The sequence below is a fragment of the Salvelinus fontinalis genome, chromosome 13 (assembly GCF_029448725.1).
Source record: "Salvelinus fontinalis isolate EN_2023a chromosome 13, ASM2944872v1, whole genome shotgun sequence".
Classification (NCBI taxonomy): Eukaryota; Metazoa; Chordata; class Actinopteri; order Salmoniformes; family Salmonidae; genus Salvelinus; species Salvelinus fontinalis.
Genome location: NC_074677.1, coordinates 35,275,600 through 35,295,967, shown reverse-complemented (window position 1 = coordinate 35,295,967; position 20,368 = coordinate 35,275,600). Strand labels below are relative to the sequence as shown.

General features: G+C 46.0%; 1 protein-coding gene across 9 annotated transcripts in view; it reads right to left on the bottom strand.

The window, feature by feature from the left end:
- The window catches only part of LOC129868524 (glutamate receptor 3), a 109,590-nt gene that overhangs the window by 56,264 nt on the left and 32,958 nt on the right, over positions 1-20,368 (bottom strand). For all 9 annotated transcript variants that reach the window (XR_008761770.1, XR_008761769.1, XM_055942594.1 and 6 more), the window contains exon 3: positions 17,311-17,550. Coding sequence is in view for 7 of the 9 variants with exons in the window: in XM_055942594.1 (XP_055798569.1) it covers positions 17,311-17,550 (240 nt within the window). In the remaining 2 variants the exon portion in view is untranslated. The remainder of the gene's footprint in view (positions 1-17,310; positions 17,551-20,368) is intronic.

The following is a 20,368-nucleotide window of genomic DNA, read 5'->3' as shown; positions in this document are numbered from 1 at the left end:
TCCAAACGACCCCCCTCCACATTAACCCCATTGTATTAAGGGGCAGTTCCGGACTAAGGGACAGCTCCGGACTAAGGTCCAGTACCAGGGTAAGGGGCAGTACCAGGATCAGGGGCAGTACCAGGGTAAGGGGCAGTACCAGGGTAAGGGGCAGCACCAGGGTAAGGGGCAGCACCAGGGTAAGGGGCAGCACCAGGGTAAGGGGCAGCACCAGGGTAAGGGGCAGCTCCAGGGTAAGGGGCAGCTCCAGGGTAAGGGGCAGCTCCGGACTGATGAATGGCAGCTCCGGACTGAGGGACTGCAGCTCCGGACTGAGGGACTGCAGCTCCGGACTGAGGGACGGCCCATGGCTGGCTGACAGATCTGGCTGCTCATGGCTGGCTAACGGATCTGGCTGCTCATGGCTGGCTAACTGATCTGGCTGCTCATGGCTGGCTGACGGATCTGGCTGCTCATGGCTGGCTGACGGATCTGGCTGCTCATGGCTGGCTGACGGATCTGGCTGCTCATGGCTGGCTGACGGATCTGGCTGCTCATGGCTAGCTGACGGATCTGGCTGCTCATGGCTAGCTGACGGATCTGGCTGCTCATGGCTAGCTGACGGATCTGGCTGCTCATGGCTAGCTGACGGATCTGGCTGCTCATGGCTAGCTGACGGATCTGGCTGCTCATGGCTAGCTGACGGATCTGGCTGCTCATGGCTAGCTGACGGATCTGGCTGCTCATGGCTAGCTGACGGATCTGGCTGCTCATGGCTAGCTGACGGATCTGGCTGCTCATAGCTGGCTGACGGATCTGGCTGCTTATGGCTGGCTGACTGATCTGGCTGCTCCTGTCTGGTTGGCGGCTCTGGCAGATCCTGTCTGGTTGGCGGCTCCGGCAGATCCTGTCTGGTTGGCGGCTCTGGCAGATCCTGTCTGACGGGCGGCTCTAGCGGCTCCTGTCTGGCGGACGGCTCTAGCGGCTCCTGTCTGGCGGACGGCTCAGTGGGCTCATGGCAGACGGGCGGCTTTGCAGGCTCATGGCAGACGGGCGGCTTTGCAGGCTCATTGCAGACGGATGGCTCAGATGGCGCTGGGGAGACGGATGGCTCAGATGGCGCTGGGGAGACGGATGGCTCAGATGGCGCTGGGGAGACGAGCAGTTCAGTCATCGCTGTGCAGACGGCAGACTCCTGCCGGCTGAGGCGCACTGTAGGCCTGGTGCGTGGTGCCGGGACTGGTGGCACCGGGCTGGGGACACGCATCTCAGGGCTAGTGCGGGGAGCAGGAACAGGGCATACTGGACCCTGGGGACGCCCATTAGGCCTAGTGCGTGGGGCCGGAACTGGTGGTACCGGACTGGGGACACGCATCTCAGGGCTAATGCGGGGAGCAGCAACAGGATGCACAGGACTCTGGAGACGCACAAAAGGCTTAGTGCGTGGTGCCGGAATTGGTGATACCGGGCTGGAGACACGCACCATAGGACGAGTGCGTGGAGGAGGAACAGGGCTCTGGAGACACACTGGAAGCCTGTTACGTGGTGTAGGCACTTGTGGCACTGAACTGGGGCGGGGAGGTGGCGCCGGAAATACCGGACCGTGCAGGCGTATTGGCTCCCTTGAGCATTGAGCCTGACCAACCTTACCTGGTTGAATGCTCCCCGTTGCCCGACCAGTGCGGGGAGGTGGAATAACCCGCACCGGGCTATGTAGGCGAACCGGGGACACCATGCGTAAGGCTGGTGCCATGTAAACCGGCCCGAGGAGACGCACTGGTGGCCAGATATGTAGGGCCGGCTTCATGACATCCGGCTCAATACTCAATCTAGCCCTGCCAGTGCGGGGAGGTGGAATAACCCGCACCGGGCTATGCACACGTACAGGAGACACCGTGCGCTCTACTGCGTAACACGGTGTCTGCCCGTACTCTCGCTCTCCACGGTAATTACAGGGAGTAGGCGCAGGTTTCCTACCTGACTTCGCCACTCTCCCTTTAAGCCCCCCCCAAAGAAATTTTTTGGGTTTTCCCACAGGCTTCCTACCGCTTCGTCGTGCTGCCTCCATTCGCCGGTATCCCTCCTCGCACTGCGCCAGAGAATCCCAGGCGGGCTCCGGCACTCTCCCTGGGTTGATCGCCCACCTGTCGATCTCCTCCCACGTAGTGTAACCCAGATCCTTTGTAGGTTCCTTTTCCTGCCTCCGAGCTAGCTCCTCATATCGCCGCCTCTCTGCTTTCGCTGCCTCCAGCTCAGCTTTGGGGCGGTTATATTCTCCTGGTACCTCCCGGTCTAAAATTTCCTCCCATGTCCATAAATCCTTGTATTGCTCCTGTTGCCGCTGGTCATGCCGCTTGGTCCTAGGGTGGGTAATTCTGTCACGATCGTGTGGCGGATTAACGGACCAAAATGCAGCAGTTGGAAAATATGCCATCTTCTTTTATTTTAACACGAAGATGAACACGACACAAAAACACTTTAACAAAACAACAAAATAACAAAACGATCGTGAAGCTACAAACGTTGTGCACAAACATACAGGCTACTAACGTTCTTACATAGACAATTACCCACAACCAATGAGAGCCTATGGCTACCCTAAATAAGGCTCCCAATCAGAGACAACCGAAATCAGCTGTCTCTAATTGGGAACTCATTCAGGTAACCATAGACTCTCCTAGATAACTAACCAACATAGACAACGCTAGACATCTACACTCAACACAAAACCATATACTACACCCCATAACCCCTTTACCATATAAACACCCAACACCAACAAAACATAAACATTCCCCATGTCACACCCTGACCTAACGAAAATAATAAAGAAAACAAAGAATACTAAGGCCAGGGCGTGACAACTCGGAAGCTGTGGGTGGTGTGCGTGCCTCCTAAGTCGAACCAGCAGGCTGCCTCGAGTGCCTTTCCTCCGCTGGGGCGTGTGAACAAAGGTTCTGCTCCAGGGAAGTCGTATTCCTGGTCGTAATGCTGGTAGTTCTGGTGAGTTACCACTGCTCTAATTTCCAATAGTTCTTCCCGGCTATATGTAATGACTCAAAACATTTCCTGAGCTAATAATGAAAAAAATAGTACATAAAAAAACAAAATACTGCAAAGTTTCCTAAGAGCTAGTCGCGATGCTACCATCTCCATCGGCACCATCATACAGGCTAGTGTGTAGTGAGGTTATGACAGTGTTTTGTCTCAGTTGGAGAGCTCTAAAGTGTGACCATGCGGCTAAACATTTTGGTGTGCAACCAATACTTCTATTTTAGGAGCACCATGAGGAAAAATAATTATCCAATAAAAAAAGTCAAGGCGTAACAATATTTAGTCGCAACACTCTTCTCTTCACTGCTCAAACAAGACAGGCTGATACACTGATTACAAATCAGAACGAAGGTTAATGGGAATTGTAACTCAGCATCGCATGAGAAAATGTATTATGCACGCACCTTCAGCCAAAGATGATTTCAGTGACTGGCTCAGCTAACGTTAGCAAGCTAACATTAATGTAGGACACATTTATGCTAGCTGTTGTGCCCATTGTCAAACTTCAAGTCAAACACTCAAATACTGCTCAATGAAGCACAATAATCCTTAGCTATATGTAAAATTGGGCCCACTGGGCACAGGCAATACAGCCATTCCTTTCTCTGTTCCCTGTGAGGAACAGAGAGTCTGATCTGTAGGAGCTCTTGACAATCTTAGGCAAAAAAGACAGATTAGGACGAGCTCAAGTCACGGCGAGACAGTTGGGTCGCGTTGACAGAGCCCCAAATCACTGATCTGCTTAGCGGAGGTCAGGGCAAGTAACAATACAATTTTAATAGACAACATTTTAAGAGGAATCTGATCCAAGTGCTCGAATGGCAGCTCACAGAGCGCATCGAGCACCAATGTCAAATCCCACTGTGGAACTATAGTTTGGGTTGCTGGTCTCAGTCGCAGTGTTCCCAAAAGGAAACGTTTGAGGGGAGGATGGCTGAACGAAGACACTCTACCAAAACCCTCATGACAAGCTGAAATCGCTGAGGCGTACACCTTGATTGTGAGAACGAGTTCCTGTTTGAGAATCGTTTCCACCTGGCAGCATGCTGGGTCAACATTCTCTTCCACGCACCATTGCATAAACATTTTCCATTTGCTGGCATAAGTTCTGGATGTGGAACCACCACATCCAGAACTTATGCCAGCAAATGGAAAATGTTTATGCACTAGTGCTACCAATGGAAATAGTTAATGTAGAGCCCTGTTTGGAGGGTATGAGGGTATATGAGGTTTGTGTAGATAGTATACTGTGCCATTTAGAGGGTATGAGGGTATATGAGATTAGTGTGGATAGTATGCTATGTTATTTAGAGGTTATGAGGGTATGTGAGGTTAGTGTGGATAGTATGCAGTATGTTGTCTCATGTGAGTGTTATGTGAGGTAGAATGGACATTATGTTGTCGCAGGTGGTGGATAGCATCATGGATGCTGTGTGGTCTTAACTCTGACTCAGTCGTCCCTGCTGCCTCACAGGAGATGGTGACCTCTTTTAAACTCTCTCTCAGGCCAGGAATCTGAGTTACAGTATTTGCTGTGAGGACTTGCCCAAAGCTGAGCAGTGCACCACCATGTTGAAGTCACACAAAGCTTCTGAACCCACTTTTAGAGAAAGGTCACAATATCTCAAAGCTTAAGTCAGAGAGAAAAAACAACAAGGACTACTCCAGAGAGAGACATTCCAATTCCCTGAACCAGATTTCAACAAAATTGAGTTTGTTGGCTGGCTTTCTTCTTGAGTTTAAAGCTTCACTTACAATACTTCAATGCCTTCCCTGTTTCTGCCCAGATGCCTAGAGAACACCCATCTCTTAAACAAACAAAAATGGCCTTTCATCTTGGGCAAACCATGAACTGAACACAGCACATGAATCTTTTTCATAATGCAGAAAGACCACTGTTCAAATGGGCCTTGCATTATCCTGAAAGCTAGTTCCCAAAAATAGATGAAAGGCATTGGAGAAAGGCGGTCAGAGACAAGTGAGCAGAGGACTGTGCCATTTTAAGTCATAGGGTCAGGGTCAAATTAGATGTGACAGACTGTGAGTCTCCTTCGGAGATGTTTAGAATTCATAAAGTAAATAATATTTGGTTGAGCTGCTACCGGGCGTCTGACAGAGTTTGACCCCATGTGCCATGTTGCTGTTTTTCTGTTGAGGCAGAGGCACAAAGGCTTTGCTGACTCCTACATTATTTTCCCCAGGCTACGCCTTCCTACTGTTTTGTATTCTATTAAAGTTGCTGCTATTTCTCCTGCAAACAACTGAGACTAGTGCAGTCAGCTAGAGACAGAGAGAGAGAGAGAGAGAGAGAGAGAGAGAGAGAGAGAGAGAGAGAGAGAGAGAGAGAGAGAGAGAGAGAGAGAGAGAGAGAGAGAGAGAGAGAGAGAGAGATAGTGAAAGAACGTGAGAGAGATAGTGAAAGATTGGGAGAGAGAGAGATAGCGAAAGATTATAAGAGAGAGATAGGGAAAGATTGTAAGAGAGAGATAGTGAAAGATTGGCAGAGAGATAGATAGTGAAAGATTGAGTGAGAGATAGTTAAAGATTGGGGTAGCGAGATAGTGAAAGCATGTGAGAGAGAGAGAGAGTGAAAGATTGGGAGAGTGAGAGAGAAAAAACAGATCCTGGCCATTATAAGGCTCCTGGGCTCCTCTCTTACTATTGTTTACAATGGATTTGTGTACATTTCTCCCCTAATGTCAGGTTTTCACATACTACGGTATTGTAGCAGAGAGGGCACTGGAGGATACAAATGCAAGGGTATTATTCTGTTTGGGATACAAAAGCTGTATAACAATAGGGTTTAAATGCTAACACCTTGTAAATATTTACATACCTAGGATAATACTGAAATAAGTCACATTACATGTCGATGTTAGAGGTATGCACATTGTTCCGACCTGGCTCATAGTTCCTAACAACAAAGGGAGACCATGCATGACTTAAATCTAAAAACGAATACATTTATTATACTAAATAATAATAAATACAAAAATGTAACATAAGCTGTGGACGTCTGTAGGATCAGTAGCGTATGCAGTGTGTGGATGAGTGGAGAGGGTGTTGTATGGTGAAACAGACAAAAAACTATAGTCAGGGAAGAGGAAGAGAGAGAGTGTTGGCTGATGTGGCCATCCTTTATAGCCTGCAGGCCAAACATTTTAAGGTCTGTGACTGTGCTGGTTTTCCTTTTTCTCTGCACCTGCCTGCATCATGTGTACCGATTTCTGTATTTTTCCCCAGCAGCAGTAGGGGTGGTTGCTACATCAACCAGGCAGGCAGCAGAGAAAGGAGAAATGTCCAATGCTGAAAGACTGATTTCTGCAGTCAGAGCCAGTACTGTAGAGTAGAACTGTCCAAGGTTCTGAAATATTATCAGCTTAGAACAGAGAGCAGTGGAAAGCAGAAGAAAGATCTGAGAATGGAACTGAAGCACTCAAGGCTGCTGCATTGGGAGAAGTGTTAGGAGCTGTTTCAGCCCAGTGCTGAAATACTAGCTGCTCAAAGAAAGATGAGTACACACCAGTCTGAAATCCTGAGGTTTGTGATGGTGGGATGTAGTATCCAACGCAGATCGCAGACCAAACTAGACTGATGTGCTGAGTAGCATACTCTAATGTGCTCCCTGGATAATAATGGGAATGTAGACTAGGTGTGCACATTATGGAGGACTCTAATATATCAGGCGGAAAACAAGCTGTTGTTACAGCAACACTATGGACTCTTGTGATTTCATATTTGACACTGACTTATATTCAAATATACATTTTTACTGTTGGTTCTCTAACTCAATGTCCTTTGTTTGTCACTCTGAAAACCGCATAATAACTGTTCCTCATTTGTCTTTGTGCTTTATGATTGAGAACATTCCTTTTTTTTTTTACAATTGTAATGATTATGATCTTGTCTCATGTCTGCGACTCTCCAACTGGCTCGGGAGAGGCGAAGGTCGAGTCATGCATCCTCCAAAACATGACCAGCCAAACCTCGCTTCTTAACACCCGCTCGCTTAACCCAGAAGACAGCTGCACCAATGTTTCGGAGGAAACACCGTTCAACTGACGACCGAAATCAGCCTGCAGGTGCCCGGCCCGCCACAAGGAGTCGCTAGAGAGCGATGAGCCAAGTAAAGCCCCCCCCCACCCCAACCCACCCCTAACCCGGACAACGCTGGGCGAATTATGGGCCGCCCTATGGGACTCCCGGTCACGGCCGGTTGTAACACAGCCTGGGATCAAACCCCAGGTTGCAGTGATGCTGCAAAACTGCGATGCAGTGCCTTAGACCGCTGCACCACTCGGGAGGCACATTTGACATTTTAGTCATTTAGCAGACGCTCTTATCCAGAGCGACTTACAGTTAGTGAGTAACTCCAAAATGCATCAAGAGTGCAAATTACTCAGCCTGAAAGTACAGAAATCAATGTGTCATTCTTATCAATACCAGAACAACTCATTCCTTAGTTAAAAAAGCTCCCCTTCTCCCTCTTCTAACCTGCATGCTCCTGATACTGTATTTCCTTTGAGGAAATGTCAATAGCAAGATTAAACATAAAGCCATAACACATTCTATATTCATAATTAAGGCATTTCAATTCTGAAAATGTTACCGCAGGGGTTGGAACTGGTTCAGGGAAGCGGTTCAGTGGACAGGGCCGCGTTTCCCAGAGCCCTCGTAGCGTTAAGATCATCATTAGAACCTTCTTACCATGCATCTTTAGTAGCCGAGGTGTTTCCCAAAGACTTCGTTAGTAAGGTAGCTCTTAAAACCTTTGAACCTCTGAGTGATCCAGACCACTCGTACAGCAGCCAAAGTGCAACGTTAGATACTTTGTTGCCCTTTTTCACAGAAGATCTCTGCTAAATATTTAGGCTATCTGTCTGACTGTGTCTGCTGATAACTTCATAAACAAGTTGACTACAAATACAAAATTGCCAATATATTTGCAATTGTTACAAACAAGTTGAAGGATAAAATGATGCTTCAAATGAAAACTGAGATGACTGCAAGATACATAGGCTACATTGGCTTAAAGTTGAAGTCAGAAGTTTACATTCTGACCCTGGGAATGTGATGAAATAAATAAAAGCTGAAATAAATCATTCTCTCTACTATTATTCTGACATTTCACATCCTTAAAATAAAGTGGTGATCCTAACTGACATAAAACAGAATTTTTACTAGGATTAAATGTCAGGAATTCTGAAAAACTGAGTTTAAATGTATTTGGCTAAGGTGTATGTAAACTTCCGACTTCAACTGTATATATAAATAATCATATTGAAATCAGGCCGCTATGTGTAATTTCTGGCTCAATGTGTTTCATGATGTGTGACAACATGTGCGCAACGATGTGCCCAATCTGTGATTCAGTGCATTATTATTGAGTAAACATAAAATGCCGCCTCAATAGCCTATATACAGCCATAGGTGGTAATATCTCTCTAGGAGCTGATCCATTGTCAGTATTGCTGAATAATAATATTATAAGGTAAGATTTGGATGGGGAAAGCTGATCTGAGAGCAGCAATGCTTTTCTTTAGACCCCATTAGTATCAACACATGGTCTAATGACACGGTCTCTCTATACGTGCTTGTTTGGAAAACACTCTTATAAATTTGCCTTGTATATAACGATGCATCTGGTAAGAATCATCATAATAGAGCGCATTCGGAAAGTATTGAGACGCCTTGACTTTTTTCACATTTTGTTACGTTAAATCCTTATTCTAAAATGTATACAATACATTTCTTTCCTCATCAATCAACACACAATACCCCATAATGACAAAGCAAAAACAGAAATACCTTATTTACATCAGATCCTTTCCTTTGAGACTCTATATTGAGCTCAGGTGCATCCTGTTTCCATCGATCATCCTTTGATTGGCTGTCCACCTGTCGTCAATTCAATTGATTGGACAGTATTTGGAAAGGCACACACCTGTTTATATAAGGTCGCACAGTTGACAGTGCATGTCAGAGCAAAAACCAGCATTGAAGGTCACCAAGAACAGAGTGGCCTCCATCATTTTTAAATGGAAGAAGTTTGGAACCACCAAGACTCTTCCTAGAGCTGGCCACCTGGCCAAACTGAGCAATCGGGGGAGAAGAGCCTTGGTCAGGGAGGTGACCAAGAACACAATGGTCACTCTGACAGAGCTTCAGAGTCCCTCTGTGGAGATGGGAAACCTTCCAAAAGTACAACCATCTCTGCAGTACTCCACCAATCAGGCTGTTATGGTAGAGTGGCCAGATGGAAGCCACTAGTCAGTAAAAGGCAAATGACAGCCTGCTTGGAGTTTGCCAAAAGGCACCTAAAGGACTCTCAGACCATGAGAAACAAGATTCTCTGGTCTGATGAAACCCAGATTGAACTATTTGGCCTGAATGCCAAGAGTCGTGTCTGGAGGAAAACTGACACTATCCCTACGGTGAAGCATGGTGGTGGCAGCATCATGCTGTGGGGATGTTTTTCAGAAGCAGGGACTGGGAGACTAGTCAAGACTGAGGGAAAGTAGAGAGAGATCCTTGATGAAAACTTGCTCCAGAGAGCTCAGGACCTCAGACTGGGGCGAAGGTTCACCATCCAACAGGACAACGATCCTAAGCACACAGCCAAGACAATGCAGGAGTGGCTTCGGGACTGTACATCGCAATTGGGAAACGAGGTCCAAAACCATAACTGGAAAATAAGGGCATTTTTGAGGAACAGCAACAGAACCAAGTAGTGATCTCTACTGTTCTGGAACATAATTGTTATTTTAAAAGCATGGGAACCAGTTAATACATAATTTTTTACCTTTCTGACATTTTTCCACTCCTACAGAAAAATGGCAACAAAGCACCTTTGGAAAGCCCTCCAATGTCTGTCTGCCAGTTGAAAATCTTTGCCCGTGTTTGTAGGTGTTTAGGCTACCTGCCCTCCGAAGCATAGCCTACTGTACTGACATTACATCAGGCCTTTACTAGCATGATTCAGAAGATAGGGAGAGAGATTTTTGTTAATTAGAGAATAATAGATTTATTAACTACAAAAAGATAAGTGTTTTTAAGTCTGTTGTTCCTCTGCACACACAAGCTTGTTGGCTAGCTCTGGTCCAGCGTAAAGCCAACTGTGGCAAGTTCAAAGACATTCAAAGATCCTGTATAGAAGCTGCTCCTCTGCAGGTATAATTATGTGGGCCTAATTCAAATAATGCATGTCATAACATGATGTCCAGCACATCATGCCAAGCCGCCTACCTTCACCCTCTCTTGCTCTCTGCCCACCCATGTTTGTATTTGTCTTCGTATTTATTATGGATCCCCATTAGTTCCTGCCAAGGCAGCAGCTACTACTTTTCCACATTAAGGCACTTACAGTACATTACACATAAAATAAAACAGTACATCACATAACATTATTACAACACTACATATCATGGGGACATGCATTTTCATGCTGAAACATGAGGTGATGGCTGCGGATGAATGGCACGAAAATGGGCCTCAGGATCTTGTCACAGTATCTCTGCACATTCAAATTGCCATCCATAGCTTATGCCTGCCTATACCATAACCCCACTGTCACCATGGGGCACTCTGTTCACAATGTTGACATCAATATCTGCCCGGGGTACAGTTGAAACCCGGGATTCATCCGTGAATGTTTTATTTATTTTATTTGACCTTTATTTAACTAGGCAAGTCAGTTAAGAACAAATTCTTATTTATAATGACAGCCTATCCCGGCCAAAACCTAACTCGGACGGCGCTGGGGCAATTGTGAGCCTCCCTATGGGACTTCCAATCACGGCCGGTTGTGATACAGCCTGGAATCGAACCAGGGTCTGTAGTGACACCTCTAACACTGAGATGCAGTGCCTTAGATTGCTGCACCACTCGTGAAGAGCACACTTCTTCAGCGTGCCTGTGGCCATCAAAGGTAAGCATTTTCCAACTATCGATTACGACGCCAAACTGCAGTCAGGTCAAGACCCTCGTGAGGAAAACGAGCACGCAGATATGCTTCCCTGAGACGGTTTCTGACAGTTTGTGCAGAAATTCTTCAGTTGTGCAAACCCACAGTGTCATCGGCCGGATGTGGAGGTCCTGGGCTGGCGTGGATTAGTATTACATACATAGTATGCGGTTGTGCGGCCGGTTGGACGTACTGCCAAATTCTCTTATGGTAGAGAAAATAACATTTAATTCTCTAGCAACAGCTCTGATGGACATTCCTGCAGTCAGCATGCCAATTGCACGCTCCCTCAAAACACGAGACATCTGCACATTTTAGAGTTGTCACATACTGATCTGTTTCACCTGTCCTTGTGCTTGTCTCCACCCACTCCAGGTGTCAACCATCTTCCCCATTATCCCCTGGGTATTTATACCTGTGTTTTGTCTGTCTGTGCCAGTTCATCTTGTTTTGTCAAGTCAACCAGTGTGTTACTCTGTGCTCCTGCTTTTTCCTCTTCTCTGTGTTTTGCTAGTCCTCCTGGTTTTTGACCCTTGCCTCCCTTGACTCTGAACCTGCCTGCCCTGACCTCAAGCCTGCCTGCCACTCTGTACCTCCTGGACTCTGAACCTGCCTGCCCTGACCTCAAGCCTGCCTGCCACTCTGTACCTCCTGGACTCTGAACCTGCCTGCCCTGACCTCAAGCCTGCCTGCCACTCTGTACCTCCTGGACTCTGAACCTGCCTGCCCTGACCTCAAGCCTGCCTGCCACTCTGTACCTCCTGGGCTCTGAACCTGCCTGCCCTGACCTCAAGCCTGCCTGCCACTCTGTACCTCCTGGACTCTGAACCTGCCTGCCCTGACCTCAAGCCTGCCTGCCACTCTGTACCTCCTTGACTCTGAACCTGCCTGCCCTGACCTCAAGCCTGCCTGCCACTCTGTACCTCCTGGACTCTGAACCTGCCTGCCCTGACCTCAAGCCTGCCTGCCACTCTGTACCTCCTGGGCTCTGAACCTGCCTGCCCTGACCTCAAGCCTGCCTGCCACTCTGTACCTCCTGGACTCTGAACCTGCCTGCCCTGACCTCAAGCCTGCCTGCCACTCTGTACCTCCTTGACTCTGAACCTGCCTGCCCTGACCTCAAGCCTGCCTGCCACTCTGTACCTCCTTGACTCTGAACCTGCCTGCCCTGACCTCAAGCCTGCCTGCCACTGTACCTCCTGGACTCTGAACCTGCCTGCCCTGACCTCAAGCATGCCTGCCACTCTGTACCTCCTGGACTCTGACCTTGTTATGACTTAAATGTAAATGTTATGATCTTTTGCCTGTCCACGACCAGTCTCTTGCCTGACCCTTGGATACTAATAAATATCAGAGACTCGAACCATTTGCCTCCCGTGTCTGCATCTGGTCTCGTTCTGTGCCCTTATAAGAGTGGCCTTTTATTGTCCCCAGCACAAGGTGCACCCGGGTAATGATCATGCTGTTTGATCAGCTTCTTGATATGACACACCTGTCAGGTGGATGGATTATCTTGGCGAAGGAGAAATGCTCACTAACGAATGTAAACAAATTTGTGCATAACATTTGAGAGAAATAAGCTTTTTGTGTGTATGGAACATTTCTGGGATCTTTTACTTCAGCTCATGAAACATGTATGTTGTTGTGGCACAATATCGTAGCCTACTATCATACTATTCCATGTGGTCAGCAGCACAGCACAATCAAAATCACAATATTTTCCTCCCATTCCACTACATGCTTGAATGTGCCTGGACACATGGTGACCATTTGGGGCCTCTGGCGGAGTGGGCAGGCTTGGTTTTGTTCAGGGGGAGAGCAGGGGCACTCAGGGAGAACAGATGCCCCAGCTGTAGAGTCCCCATCTGCTGTGAATGCACAATGCTCTATGAGTCAGCGCTTTTCACCAATGAGGTCATCCCACAGTCCATGCACACAGAGAGAGCCTTACAAAAACACAAACAACAAGACCAGGCTCACCTTTTACAAATGAAAAGCCCACCCACCCATACAGTACAATACACCACCTCGTTTTAACCTTCATCTCATACTCTGACTGAGAACTCTGACTGAGCGTGCCATTTTTAAAACACACTGTACAGTACCTCCAGTACCTCTAAAGCTTCAGTTGATCTAAAGCTAGACCTGTATCATCTATCTCTAGAGTAAATATAGTTGGGCACTCAAAAAGGATTTGTTTGCCATCATAGAATCGTCCAAGGACACAGAGCTCCAAATTGGACCGACCCAATGTTCTCCATGTTTCGTGTCAGGTTGGGCCCCCCTGAGAGAGACACACAGGTCCTATAGAGAATAAGGACTTGACTTGGAGAAGTTGAGAGCCAATTGAAGTCTTGAAGTTTCAAGGAAGAGCTAACAAGAGCGGGAGAGAGGGACCACACAGACAGACGGCAGGCAGAGCCAGTGATGGGGAAGAAGAGATAAACAGCGTTTAGCCACAGCAGGCTGCCTGTGCTCATTGATTTGTACAGCGGGGCCCGGCCCGGGCTGGAAGTGAAGATGGAGTAGAGAGATCAATGAGATGGAGAGGACAGGAGTGGCTGGTTTGTGCCGCTCTCTCTTTCTCTTTCTGTTTCTCTCTGTCTGTTTCTCTCTGTCTCTCTCACTCACCCACACTGTGTTAATGAGCCTGTGCCTGACTGCTGAACGCAGCCATTTAGCACTGTGCAATTAATCAGACTTTTTCCTGCAGAGAGGAAGCCAGTGAGACTTCCAGCAGGGGAGCACTGTGATTTTACTCCATACATGCAATTTCCACCTCAAACCCTACCTTCCCCTACTGTCAGGGTTAACATGGGGACCAGAGAAAAGCTGTAATTTTGCCTGTACTATTGTAGTCTTTGTTTAAGATGATTTCATAAGATTATTCCAAAGCAAGGCAACAAAAAGTTTACTACAAAGACCTATATCCTACAAGAAATAGGTCAGTCAGTAAATATTACAGTATTTACACAGTATCTTAGTCACATAAAATTACTAATAAAAAGTAGACCCTCTCACAGCAGTGTGTGTCTGTTTGTGGATATTATATGAAAAGGGTTTTTGATTACTCATATAAAAAATGTATCCGCTTTAGGGCATATTCAACAATATATTATTCAAAACACAAACACTAACAGGTTCTAGCTCTGAGTCAAAGGCACAAATCAATTCCATTCAAACACACACTTAATTGATAATTTTTCTTAAGGACTTGAGGTGCAGGGTATAAAAACCAAACCCCATTTCTGTAAACAAGAACTAGTGGTGAAGGACTCAAAACACTCTTCAAGGTCTCAATAGCAAAATCAATGGGATTTAGATTCAACACAACAATGGATATGGAATTTTCTAGGCATTTCCAGCATGATGGTGAGGTGGAATCAATGTGTTCAGAGGTTAAAAGAAGAGAATATGACTGCCGGTGTGAGAGACACTCACTGAGAGGCCAAATCACATTTGAAATGGAATGCTCCATGGACATGGAAGGCAGGGTCGGAACCTCTGGGTGTTTATTTTCCTCCACACTCAGTCTCACAATCCCAGTGAAAATGTAGGCGGGAGATTGTTATTTTATTGTACCTTGCCATAGTAACAAATCTCCCTATTACAACCCAGTGTCTCGGAGCCTAAGCAGAGCTTACAGCCATGATGGGGTTAACCTCACTGGGATCCAGGAGAGTGGATTTGCATCCTTTACTATTTCCATTTTCATGCCTTTAGTTGTTATTTCAAGCTTGAGAGAGGAAGGGACTAGACTCACTAGAGTTATGTATATTTTTCTTCCTTTGATTTCTTGGCTCCTTTTGTTTGAGTGTCTCTGTTCAGGTGTGTTTGATGGCTTTGTCATCAGTGATGGAGAAATCATCCCACTGAAATTTGAGAGCCTCCCCAACTTCCAAAAGCTTCCTCTTGTTTTTGTAACAGGAAGTCCATATCAATGTTACCCAATAGTAAAGTGCCATTTAAAATGTCATTTTTAAAAGGTGGAATTTAGATGAGTAGTGATCACTGTCGAGCCTAAACATCCATGTGGGGAACAGAACAGCGAAGGGTTGGTAAGAACAGGAGGAGCAGGAGGGCTCTCTAGCCTTTCTTGCCTCAGAGCAAACACAAGCTGTGTGTAAGGCATACACAGCACAGCATGTGGGGTAAGAATCCAAACGACAGTGGCTCAAGTGCCAATGTTGCTGTCAGCCAAAGGCCCATTGGACCGAAAATCCATTTCCTATGACACAAACACTGCAGCGAGTTGATGGGGCTCTCCACTCCTGTCATCCGTTGGGCGGGTTGGAGTTATGCTTTTTTCTTTACTGCTTTCTTGTCATGCTGTGGAAATGGGGAGTGTGTTACAGATGGTAGCGATCTAGCCCAGACACAGCAGGGGGAAGGGCCTCCATAAGTCAAGTAAAGCTGTAAGGGGAGAATCAGGAGGCACATGGAGGAAGGTTGATTGTGCCCGAGAGAGACAATAAACCCCGTAATCACCTTTCCTCCAGCATGGCAGCCAACCAATTATCAGCTGGTACGGCCTGCCGCAGATACACAGACACTAAGAAACACCCCAATTTCAAAGCAATTGGCAGTTTATTATTATGGTTTAGGAAGGGATAGACCATAAAGAAAGGATGTTAGCTACTACCATCTCAGTTAGGATTGTGTGCTGTTGTGGTTTTAAAATAAACCTATTCAATTATTTGAGAAAATATGTTAGAAGTGAGCAATCTTTTTTTCTAGTTGAAAGTTGAACAAAATGTTTTGATGAGAACCATTGACAATCCTGTCAACGTGGGTGATGGATAAAGCACCCACCATACTGGAGTTAATGCAAGCCAGCAAGGAAACCTCTTGAACGCACTGTAAAAGCTGGCTCAATGTAGGCTTAAAAGCACTTTGAATGCACTCTATATAAACCAGTAAACGATCCCAATACAATGAATAGCCCTCCCCATCGCTATAAATCTAAAGTGGTACAGAATATGGTCTATTCTTTGAGAAAATATCTTATGTTTTGATAAAGCTCAATGGTATTGGTGTAAGGAATCTCCCATGAGCCACAGAGGATAAAGACTACAACTAAGATCTCCTATAGCCAGATGAAGAAGTGGGAAATGGTTTACACTTTAGTTTTACACTATAGTGAATGGTAAATAGTGGTTAGAGCATTGGACTAGTAACCGAAAGGTTGCTGGATTGAATCCCCGAGCTGACAAGATAAAAATCTGTTGTTCTGTCCCTGAACAAGGCAGTTAACCCACTGTTCCCTGGGCGCTAAAGACGTGGATGTCGATTAAGACAGCTCCCCACACCTCTCTGATTCAGAGGGGTTGGGTTAAATGCGGAAGACACATTTCAGTTGAAGGCATTCAGTTGTACAACTGACTAGATATCCCCCTTTCCCCTACCCTAAATGATACACAGGAGACAAATGCTGTGTAATTGTTAGCCTCAGCCTTTTTTCCTACCACCAGTATCTAATTACAGCAACAACATGGTACTGTAAACAGAATACCTGTTCCTGTACAGTATGTCTCTCTCTACAGCCAGCTTTACAGTACAGTATGTCTCTCTCTACAGCCAGCTTTACAGTACAGTATGTCTCTCTCTACAGCCAGCTTTACAGTACAGTATGTCTCTCTCTACAGCCAGCTTTACAGTATAGTAGCTTGGTCCAGGACCAGGAATATCCCACTCTGACAGATTGGAGTGTCATTAGTGTTCTGTCTTAAGGCTGAACTCTCCAGATGTTGACCTTCACAGAGCAGGATGGAGACCTCTGCTAGCTCCCTCCATCAGCCCGTGGCTGCTGCTGGGGTACAGTGGAGAGGGAAAGGGGGGGGGGGGCATGAAGGACGTGTAAAAGTCACATTGTGTTGTGGCTCCTTTATATAATCCAATTACAGTCTAAATTATATTCAGAGGATTACACTACAGCACAGCAACAGTCACACAGACAGAAACATCACCTGCCTTGGACTCATTTACTGAAGCAGCCAGCGGCCTGTTTAATGTGGAAGCCAAGGAAAAGCCTCCAGACACTAAAGCACTTTAGGCATCATTACAGGCCCAGATTTAAAGCTTTTAGATCACTTAAAATGAGGACTGGGGATCAGAGGATTTCCACACTGAGGGTAAATAATTATATACTTCATGGCTTAATGTGAGGTGACATGAGTGGAGGAGAAAGGAGCTATAGCTTTACAAGCCAGGCTATGGCTTTACCAGAGAGCCTCTATGTACAGTATAGTACAGTATCTCATGTGTGTTGCCAATGCAATGAAGTTTGTCAGACTGTTAGCCAGGCTGTTTCTTACCCCTCTCAGTGTCGTAGAGGTAGACAAACTTCTCCCACTTGTAGTGGGCCAGCAGGCTGAGGACAGCTCCCCGTAGAGGAGGCCTCATCTGGATGACAAACTGCACGTCGGCATCGGCGGGGAAGCTGGGTGTGATGAAGGAGGTGTGCAGAGCCCCACAGAACGAGGTTAGCGTGTTCATGGACTTCTGGTCGTAGAAGCCGAAGATGGCGTACACTCCTCTGGAGAACTGGGAGCAGACTGGACAAACAGACAGACAAACAGACAGAACAGTCAGTTCTGGGTCGGAACATAGTCAGTCTAGAAATACAAACAGTCTGTTTGAGTAAGTTCAGGTGAGGTCCAGAACTCAGAACACAGTCAACCATAACAGGTTGGTTAGGATTAGGACACAGGCAATCAAGCCTCCAGGCAGACCACAAGCAGTCCAATAAGGTCATCTCTTCCCACATTCAGACATCCAGGTGAGGGCCAGAACACAGTCAACTACACACACAGTCCAATAAGGTCATCTCTTCCCACATTCAGACATCCAGGTGAGGGCCAGAACACAGTCAACTACACACACAGTCCAATAAGGCCATATCTCTCCCTGCAGTCATAGAACATAACACATAGCCTGACATTTATTTATTTATTAATTTATTGACTGAGAACACATTCTCATTTACAGCAATGACCTGGGGAATAGTTACAGGGGAGAGGAGTGGGGATGAATGAGCCAATTCGAAGCTGGGGATGATTAGGTGGCCATGATGCTATGTGGGTTGGAAATTTGGGATTTTTAGTGACCAGAGTCAGGACACCTGTTTAACGTCCCATCCGAAAGAAGGCACTCTACACAGGGTATTGTCCCCAATCACTGCCCTGAGGCATGGGGATATATTTTTTGGGACAGGAGGAAAGAGTGCCTCCTCCAACATGATCAGATCTCAAAATAATAGCTACCAAGCAGAGAGAGAGAGAATGGATTAATCAGAATATTGTAGGATGTAGATGTGATGGTGGAGTAATAGAGAATTCAAGGGAGTTCATGTGTAGAAAATGAACTATTACTTGTAAGGTTGTGAAGGGAATTTAAACAGGCATTAATCTATATAAATAGGGAAATAAATGGTGACTATTTGAATAAATGACAGGCGTGTGGGATGTGCGTTCCCATGGCAGTGCTCTCTGCCTCTGTGCCCTTCACTTCTCCTTGGACTCAATGTATCTGCTTGGTTAATCAACTAGAACTAATGGGGGAAATCAGTGCACTGGCCACTGCTCTTAATGGACAAATACCTCCTACCACCATGCAGGATGCAGGCAGGCGTTGTTGCAGCATGGGCAGTGCTCGCTGGTCGCTGCAGTATAAATTGATTTATAAGAAGCTGCTATATTGGGCCATCTGTGGGGCTGATGAAAATTAGCTCCGGCTATAAACACTATGTACAATGCACCGGGTACTTGGTCTAACAAGGTGTAAATATTCGATTTTTACACAACAAAAAGGTGAACAAACCTCTCTTGTGAATGTACAAACGTTTTTAAACAAGCTCCTATGTCCCTCCTTATCTCTGTCTCCTATAAATGTTTGTTTTAAGTGGAATGGACGTTTGTGAACCCTGAATAACAACTCTACTGATAACTCCACTGTCCCACAGCATCTGGCTGATTCCTCAAGCCCTTTGCCCTCCGTCCACTGTGCTCCTCCTCTCCTCTCTTCACCTGACTGACTTCTTTATTAGAAAACAAAAATGTTGCTGAAAATGTTCGTTTTTTTTTCACAGGGTGGTCTGCTGTTGTTTTCAGCATGCAAAATTAGAAAATGAAAGAAATAACCATTGAAAAGGAATGCGGTACTAGAGCTTTTAGAATAAATAGGGGCCTAACTCTCAAATAAATCTCTTGGAAACCTTGAAACACCACAGCATTGTTGCTGCATAAAACTAGAAAGACTGACCTTTGGAGTGGATTGGTAAAAAGAGAACAGTCCGGAGACACACCTGACTCATTTCGCGCTTCTGTGATCTTCCAGTATTATTTTCAAGTTCAATGCTGCATGTTACACAACACTGGTTTAAAGGCATCTCAGCATCATTCTTCCATCAAGCCAACCATTCACTACACATTTCTCTACCCATCTATCATGCTTCAATTCAACCACTTATCCATCCATCAATGAATCATCCCTCCCTCCATCCATCCGTTCATGGCCTTCTCCTTTGGTCTGGGCACACATCAGATGAATGTGTGTTTGTTCTGGGGCCAGGGGCAACACCAGCATAATGACTCTACTACAGCAGGTGTCTGTCTGTGTGAAGGTAAAGCATTCCATCTGCTTGGAATAACTAGCGACAGATGAGGCTGAAACCACTGCACGTGGCAGGAATCGACATGAGGCTGTTGTGGCATTGTTTCATAGTCTAATCATATAATTTTTTCCTGCAGACTTGAAGTACCTTTTTTAATTGAATGTGTTCTCCTCCCTCTCCCTTTGAAGAGGCTTAAGAAATAGGCATATGAGAAAATGCCAGAGTAGATTCCCATGCACTGCTAGTCCTCATATACAGTACCACAGCCTCTCTCAAAGCCAGCCCATGGCCTAAACAATAACAACCACACACTCCTTAGCTTACAAACCTGACATACCACAGACCTGATATATCGACTAATACACACATGCAACTGAGACACATTTATTTTTAAAGACAACCAATTCCAAGTCTATGGATTTTAACTCAAGACAAAGGCTGTTTTCTCCACTACATACCAAGGGAGCCAGGCTCTGGTGATAAAAATAGAATCCCTTCCAAGCCTTGGCTATCAATGCACGGAAAATATTGGATTTGTAATTTTCCACGACAAAGGGAAGGCTTTAACTCATGTTATCAATACATACTGTAGCATGGAACAGCCACATCATAATAATGCAGTGTTAGCATGTTTGCTGCACAAAATGGTAATAGCTCCTGTTTCGTCAAGGTTCGTCTGCACTAATGAGATCATACATCTGGCTCTGGGAGTGGATTAGCTGCTGGTATAACAGCATCATCTGGGCTCCGGGAGTGGACTA